The sequence below is a fragment of the Miscanthus floridulus genome, chromosome 1 (assembly GCF_019320115.1).
Source record: "Miscanthus floridulus cultivar M001 chromosome 1, ASM1932011v1, whole genome shotgun sequence".
In the NCBI taxonomy this organism is placed as follows: Eukaryota; Viridiplantae; Streptophyta; class Magnoliopsida; order Poales; family Poaceae; genus Miscanthus; species Miscanthus floridulus.
The window spans coordinates 8908664-8917367 of NC_089580.1; the positions used below are offsets into that span (position 1 = coordinate 8908664).

The 8704-nt window shown below is 51.4% G+C and overlaps 1 protein-coding gene across 1 annotated transcript; it reads left to right on the forward strand.

Moving 5' to 3' along the window:
* The first annotated feature begins 1422 nt into the window (after positions 1 to 1422).
* LOC136472330 (oleosin Zm-II-like) lies at positions 1423 to 2386 on the forward strand. The gene has a single exon (XM_066470053.1). The coding sequence runs from the start codon at positions 1483 to 1485 to the stop codon at positions 2029 to 2031; it is 549 nt and encodes a 182-aa protein (XP_066326150.1). The 5' UTR covers positions 1423 to 1482; the 3' UTR covers positions 2032 to 2386.
* The last annotated feature ends 6318 nt before the right edge of the window (positions 2387 to 8704 follow it).

An 8704-nucleotide genomic window follows, 5' to 3' on the forward strand; every position in this document is an offset into this window, starting at 1 on the left:
ACCTAACACATCAGATCAATGAAAAGTATGAGAATCTAGTAAAAAACAGACATGCAGAACCATAAATAAGACATGCATAACATAAATAATAAACAGAGCAAAGTACGAATCAGATCAGAGAACAAGCTCACCTCAGGCGGGATGTCGTCGTCATCTTCTGGCTCCATTCCTTCAGTTGGAGGATACAAGCTGCCCGAAGCAACTGTTCCACGCATCCTAGCTACCGGCGCGCGGGCACGGCTACTGCCGGTTCCCACCCTGGAGCGACGCACAACAGCGCGAGAAGCCCGGCGTTTCCCAGATCCGGGCGCTCCTGTGGTCGGCCGAAGAGGAACGAACCCTCCAGCACCGGATCTGGCGCCAATGTGAAGAGGAAGAAGCCCTCTACCGCCGGGAGCGAAGTCACCTTGAAGGAGCCCCTGGTAAGAGCCCATGTAGGGAAAGCTGGCGACATCGGTGTTTAGATCCAGCCCCTCCATGCCGTGTCGAGCGGAGGAGCCCGCACCATATGATGGTGCTTGGGAGAAGACGCCGAAGTCGCCGACGATGGGGGGGGGGGGGGGACGACAGACCGGAGCCATTCAGATCCACCGGAGAAGAGGACTACGAGTAATAGTCTAGATACTCGGACCCGTGGCCGTCCATGACGGAAGCAGTGAGCGGAGGAGCTGCTACGCCGGCGGAGGGGTTGGGAGGAGCGGCAGCGGCGTGGAGCGAAGTGGTGGTGGCGGCGGGGAAAGTAGAGGAGAGCAAGCGCGAGAGGGAGAGAGTAAGCGAGCTGAGAGAGTGAGCTATAAGTGAGGGGGTACCGGTACGCTCGGATAGGGCGCATTGATGAAGGGCAAGCCCTGTCCAGAGATGGTTTTAGGAGCTTGGGTGACTAGCTGACTAAATGTTGTTTAGTCTCTTTTAGTAAAGATGTTTGACAAAAAAAAATTACTAAAATAGACTAAAAGCTACTAAATTTAGGAGGTGCTTGTTGAACCAAACACCCCTTAGTATTTGAGTTCTACCAAACTCAAGTCAATTTGAATTGACTCGTATGAATGGAATGGAATCCCCATATGAATTCTCTAAGACGACAGTACGCCGTGTACTGGACCATACCACGCTAGCCGACTCGGCCACCGTCTGCTGTCTGGCGCTGTCCATGCACATGCTGTGCACACATGTACACCGCTTGGCGCTGGCACGCACCCACGACACAGCTCCCATGAATCTGACAGCCCGGGACTCCCGCCTCCGGCCGCGCGTGCTGTGTCAGCCTCCCTCGAGCGGTGTACTCCATGCAAGCATCCACCTCGGCCACGTACCCCCTCCCCTCCCCTACGTGTCACCGCTCTCTCCACCTATATGCGGCGGCCTGGCCAGGCCTTTCCACTTCACTACTCCTCTGCCACTTCTTTGCCTGCAAAGCTAGCTCCTTGATCCATCGATCACACTCCACTACCGGCCGCAGCGCGCAAACGACCGGCAGCAGCAATGGCGGATCGCGACCGCAGCGGCATCTACGGGCAGCATCAGGGGGGCGGCCGCCCGATGGGTGAGCAGGTGAAGGGCATGATCCACGACAAGGGGCCCACGGCGTCGCAGGCGCTGACGGTGGCGACGCTGTTCCCGCTGGGCGGGCTGCTCCTGGTGCTGTCGGGGCTGGCGCTGGCGGCCTCCGTGGTGGGGCTGGCGCTGGCCACGCCCGTGTTCCTGCTCTTCAGCCCCGTGCTCGTCCCGGCCGCGCTGCTCATCGGGACGGCCGTGACCGGGTTCCTCACGTCGGGCGCGCTCGGGCTCGGCGGCCTGTCCTCGCTCACGTGCCTCGCCAACACGGCGCGGCAGGCGTTCCAGCGCACCCCGGACTACGTGGAGGAAGCGCGCCGCAGGATGGCGGAGGCCGCGGCGCACGCGGGACAGAAGACCGCGCAGGCAGGGCACGCCATCCAGAGCAGGGCGCAGGAGGTCGCCTCGGGCGGCGGCGGCGGCGCCGGGGGAGGCACCGGTGCTGGCACTGGCGGCGGCGGCAGGGCTTCCTCGTAAGCAAGTCATCCATGGATGCGTGCGTGCGTGCGTGCGTGTCAGTATGAGCGGAGCAGGGTCGTCGTGGAATGCTGTTTTCTGTACGTGGGTGACCGTCTTCTGGTCATCTTCTCCCCGAGTGCGTGTTTACATATCCTGGTGTTCGTCGTACGTGTGTGTGCCGCCCTAGCTAGGCTGGGGTTGGCAGTGTACCGGTGTCTGTCCATCGCCGCTCCGGCCAGTTCGGAGATGTGAATAAGTAGCTAGGGAATAAGTGATGTCTGTCTCGAAGGGAAAGTGTGAGCTTTGCTGGTGTGGCTGGGCTTGTGCATCAGCGGTATGCTCGTCGTCTGTTGTGGAAACCATTGGTGAATGTATTGTCTCTTTGCTGAATAATTTTGTCACATCTATTTGTTTTACAGATGCACTCAAACTAATTTCCAGGTAGTAGATAGGTTAACGCGCTCAGCTGGCCAGATTTACATTTATAATATATACTAGTAGCCACGCATGTCGTAGTTTCTGAATTATTTTGTATCATTTTATTAATGAGACATATGATTTTTTTCCCCTTAAGATATCACTCGGCAGGCACTCAGGCACTCGCCGTTTAATCATTCGGGCACCGTCACCCCAGTCATTTGAATACTTTGGTATGTACTTGGGAACACACCTAGCCATTTAGTCATTTGAATACTTTGGTATGTACTTGGGAACACACCTACTTGAACACTTTTTTTTTTTTTGAAACTTCTACTTGAACACACCTAGCTACGCAGCACTCGGCCGTTTTTAGTCATTTGGGCACAAAGAGTATTTTAGTATCTATTTGAGCACACCTACTAACACTGTTATGTCATTCGACCACTTGAGTCACTTGAGCACTTGGTACTTAAGCTCCTTCGGCAATCCAGTGCCTACTTGAGCTCCTTCGGCCATGGGGTATTCTAATCACTTGAACATGGGCCCTCCTTCGTCAAGCTAATTACTTAAACACGGGGTATTCTAATCACTTAAACATGGTGTATTTTGTTTGAGGACTCACTCCATTCTAGACGAGGAATCACTTAAACATGGGGTATTTGGTTTGATGATTCACTCCACTCTAGATGAGGTGGTGCAATCATGAGTTAATTCCTCGTACTGGCACTAATTATGAGCTTAGGAGGAATGAGGCGATGATGTACCAACTCATTTTATTCCACAAATCAAACAAAAAAAAATGAGGAATGAGCAGATGATAGACTAGACTATTCCTCAAACCAGATACCCAGATGGGGAATAAGAAATGAGGAGATGATGACTAGACCATTCCTCAAACCAAACACCCCTTAGTAACTCAGCAATCTAGTACCTACTTGAGCTCCTTCGGCAATCCAATCACTTAAACATTTAGTAACTCAGCCACACATCTAATTGGCCACTCGTTCACTCTATAACTCGGCCTAATCACTCGATCACTTAAGCAATAATTACAATCACTTGACCACTTAAGGAGTGAATCACTCCATCACTTAACCACTCGGTCACTCCAATCACTTGGCCACTTAAGCAATGGATCATTTAATCACTTGACCACTCGATCATTCAATCCAATCACTCTGCCACATAAGTAATGAGCCATTCAGGCACTTGGCCACTCACTTCATCACACTTGGGCACTCACTCCATCACTTGGTCACCTAATTACTCGGGCACTCTCCTCGTTCACCCGACCTTCCATCACTTGGTCACCTAATTACTCAACCACTCTCCCTCAGTCACACCACCTTACAAGTAGCTCAACTTTTAGCCTCTTGGTTACTCGGCCACTTAGACATTCAAAGAGTATGTTTATAGTTATGATAGGTATATTTTAGGGAACCGCATGACAATGTGGTGTATCCAAAGTCCATATACTTTAAAAGTATAGAATAAATATGAAACCCTTCTCAGGATAAGGAAGACATTACAAGGTAAGCATTAGCTGCATAGTTGAATCACCTTAGAGCATCTCCTAGAGTTCCCAAAACAATCTCCGAATCCGAGGTGACACTGTGGCATATAAGGCTGGGCAAAAATAACCGAGAACCGAACCGAAAGAACCGGAACCGAAACCGAAAGAATCGGAACCGAAAATTTCGGTTAGCTGTTCGGTTCTTAGTTCTCAGTTCTCAGGAACCGAATTAACTGATCAAATTTCGGTTCCTGGGCTCGGTTAACCGAAATAACCGAAGGAACCAAAATTCACAAACAAGCCCAATAAACCTTACAACCTAGGCATAATACCAGCTTAACCCTAGATATAAAAGGTGGATGACACCCCCTCACAGCCTCACACCCTCACATTTTTTAAAATCTCGGCATTGTGCTTTTTTAAAAATCTTTTTTCCTATTTTTTCTATTCTTTTTTTTTGCTGCTTGTGTAAATCCTCGGTTAGTTCGGTCGGAACCGGAACCGAACCGAACTAACCGAAACCGATTTTGCTCGGTTCCAAGATTTGCGAAGAACCGATCGGTTCCTATTTGTAGAGAACCGAATTTGTGTCATAAACCGAAGAATCGAACCGAAACCGATCGGTTAACCGAACGCCCAGGCCTAGTGGCATACCTGATGCACGTCGCATTCATCCTGTGATCCATACGTCCCAGTTGAAGCAGCATATGCCTCCTTCAGTGTAGGTAGGAGATGATATCACTTTGGTTCTTGATGATCCTTCCATGGTTGTCCAGTCCATCCATTTTCTCGCTTCACATATGGAGTATGGTGTATAAGGGGTTTCCTCACTATCACAAATTTAGGTGTAGTGGTCTGATCACTCACCAACCTTGGTGATACGGTAGGAAGCTCATGATCTCGGACGGCCATTTCCATCCAGTGCTGCTTGGGGACAAGCAACTTTTGGAGGGAGGGGCAATGTCAAGGCCACCAAGGAGAAGGCAAGAAGGATCAGGAGTACTATTGCGTGTTTGGCCACAGAGCAAACAACGTCGGTCAAGGTGGGGTAACGGTGACAGCTAAGCCGTAGTGGTGTGAGTTGGCGGTGAGTTAACTGCTGTTATGGTAGGAATCAAGTTGGCATATAATGTCTGAGGTTGTTGTGTCTTGTAGTGAAGAATTGAAACTCTAAAACCTCAATGAAATATGTCTCTGTTATTTGTCCCCAATCCTGCTTCTCTCCCTAAATCTCCAATTTTGAAGCTATGTCTCCGATTCCTAGCGAAACCGTGATAGGAGGCTAGGAAGCCCAATAGACGTTAATCCAGGTTTAAAATCATATGTCACCTGGCGGAGCAAGAAATTTAATTATAAATACATGGGGATCAATAGAAGGTATTGGAGGTTGATGTGGCTTCACGAAATTACAGATAAATATGTAGGTGTAGATATAGATAAAGATAGATACATATTATGTGCTGATTTGTCAAATGATGTTAAAAGAAAAAAGAAATGAAAAAAGAAAAGGGAAAAAGGATGGTTTAGGCATTTATTTAGTGGCCCATCTATAACCCATTAGTTTGGCCCAAAACCACATCTCGCCACATGTCAGAGATATGGGCTAAGGGTACCTGCACTGCCCATATATATGACCACCACCAAGCTATCGGCCCAGCAGCCGTCAAGGAGGAGGCCCGCAACGGCTGACGCGATCAACCAACGTGGAGATCAAGGCAAACCAAGGCGGACGTATCTGGACGATAGCTAGGATCAATCTGTTGTAACAAACTAGGAACACAATCTGTCTCTATAACCCTACCTCTCCTACCTATATAAAGGAGGGTAGAGACCCCAGGCACGGGATCCATCTTCCACCTATTCCATCCACCTCATAGTTAGGAGCAACGCCCCTATAATTGAGCATACGAATACAAGAGCATCCGCACCACTGGAGAAGGGTTTAGCGCGCACCGCACCCCAAACCAGTATAAATCTCTGTGTCTCATGTGCTACCATCTGATTTCGTCTACGCGATCACGTTGCTGGATATTATCGGAGCTAAATAATCCGATAATTGGCACGCTAGGTAGGGGCCTTTCACGTCCAGACTAATTTTGTGTATTAGATGGGAGTCATCTTCAACATCGGTGATGAACCGGGCCAGGAGCAGCCGGGCAAGAGGATCACCTTTGGCAAGCTTGACTTCATCACCGACCAATTCGGGGACCCGTGCCTTCAGGAACCTGAGCCGACCAAAGAAGGAGAATAGTCCCTCTAGATCTGTGCTTTCACCGTCAGGCTAGAGGAGGCTACAGACGCCGGACCGGACGCTCTCACGGTATACCTGAAACGCTACGCTCATCTTTTGTTGAAGATGGGCGAGAAGGTGAGATCGTTCCCACTTTCCACATCAGCAAAACCACGGATCTCGACTCTGCCTCAGATCTGATATCCATACCTCACCACCACATCCCCAATCTTCGATAAGATCGGGGCATGCCACGACAACCCATGGCGAGACACTCTCATAGGCTACGGTGGAACCCACCGAACTTCCCATGGAGTAATACCAGCCGCAGGAACTGACAGACAAAGACAACATCGACAACACCCCTGATCAACAAGGTTGGTGGGACGGCGCCGACGTAAGCAGACTCATTGATCTAGAGGCTTTCCACCATTTTCTCTACAGCTACAACCAGCTACCCGAGAACTTAGACTCTGATGGCAACGACGATGAATCCATCCCACGCGCGTCGGGCACTAATACCGAATCATCACCGGACAAGCAGTCGAAGCTTGGACATTCCCCATCACCGAAAGGGTAAGACCTTTTCCTTAACCGGGAAGGGTAATAGGGCAGCGCGGTTGATTACTCGAGCACTGACCCTGCTTTGAGATACTCCTGATCTAGGCTACATGCTTGCATCTGGCAGCCAATGGCCGCGGGTAATGTAACAACCCAAAAATCCATACACTAAAAATACCAACTACAAAATTTTTCTTAAAACTCCCATGTGTTGATGAGTGTCATGTATAGAAACCCAACCTAAGAGATGCATTAGGTCTAACCCCAACCAAGTCATCACACAAGCATGGCATGCCATTGTTAATCATGTTTATTTAAATACTAACAAATGAAACATAGCATATATTGTTAACTCACATGGTGATTGGGATTTTCATTTGCTTTATGTAATGCCTAAAAACTCCTTTAAAGAAACACACCATAAAGTAATTATTATTCAAACCAAAGGATAAATGTTTAAAAAGAAAACTATTTCCATTTGTGTATAACAAAACTACACCTATTTTTGTTATACGAAATAGCTAAAGAAATTCCTAATATATATATATAAAGGATATGGGCATCATATCTAAAAGGTACACCAATTTGGAATTCAAATTTCAAACCAAATTTGAATTCAAAACAAAGAAGAAGAAAAAGAAAACAGAAAAAGGAAAAAGAAAAGAAGAAGAAGCCTCTCGGCCTGCCAGCGCGCAGCAGCCCCGCCTGCGCGCGCAGCAGCAGGCCGGCCCAACTCGCGTGACCAGCCCAGCAAGCAGCCCAGCGCGCGTCGCCCATGCCCATGTGCCTCCCCGCTTTCCCTTGCTGCCGCTGCCACACGAGCCCCGCACATCAGCCACCCCCGCCCACAGTGTCGTCTTCCTCCCCCACGCCGCTCACGCCTCCGACCAAGCCCCGACAGCGCTGGTAGGAGTGGGCCTGGGGGTCATGCCCGGGGCACGGCCTTGTCCCCTTGGCGCCGCACCCACGCAACCACGCGTGGGCCGTTGGATGCAAGCACGCGCCTCCGATCGCCCTTGATCCCCATCCGCCATTCACTGAGCTCCATGGCCGAGCTTCGGCTATAAAGCCCCGGCCCTGGGTGCCCTGAGCTCTCTTAACACCCCGCCGCCACTCTGTGGCCATCCACTGCACACCCGAGCCAGAGAAGGGCGAGGAAGAAGGAAGGGAGAGGGAGGAGGAAGAAGGAGGCGCCATCAGAACACCTTCGATGCCGCCGGAGTAGGAGCCGACGCCACGATCGCCTACAGCAGCGCTGCACGGCTTCCGGAGCTAGACGGCCTCGAACTGCCACTGCATCACCACCCTATCTCCCATGACACCAACAGTGAGCCCCCCCAGTCTTTCCCCTGCTCGCCGCCGGACCTCATCGTGTCGGCCATGGCGCTCCACACCGGGAGCGCGTAGGCCAGGGCCGTCTCTGGCCTCTAGGTACACACGCACCCATGCGCACACCCATGACCATGCCGTGACTGCCCCACCGAAGCCCCGTAGTGCTCCCGCGTGCCCCGCCGTCGTCACCATGCCGCCGTGGCCGCCGGGGAGCCCCTACCGGCCACATGGGAACCCAAAGCCCCACCTTGAGCCCTGGACGCCCTCGTCGCGTCCCCACGGATCCATAGAAACTCACATGCCCCACCAAAACGCCTCTCTGAGGCCGTAGCCACCACACCGACGCTGTCGTCGTGCTCGAGCCACCGATCACCGTGGCCAAGGCCCTAGGAAGCTTTGGCCACCACTTTGACCCCACCGTCGTAGTCGCCATGGTGTGGGGGAGCTTTTCCCCTCCTCAATTGGACACCAGCGCTGCTATGGGAGCTCGCCGGTGAACTCACCACCAGCGGAAGCACGGCGGGAGAGGAGGCAGGGGAATTCCCCTCGCCGGCCACACGCGCATGCACCCGATGCACGTGGACCACAGAGAGAGAGAAGAAGGGTAGACACGGTTCACTGGAAGGAGAAGCAGT

Bases quoted from the DNA above. Each gene is read 5' to 3' on its own strand.
- LOC136472330 (XM_066470053.1), top strand. From the start codon at position 1,483: ATGGCGGATCGCGACCGCAGCGGCATCTACGGGCAGCATCAGGGGGGC.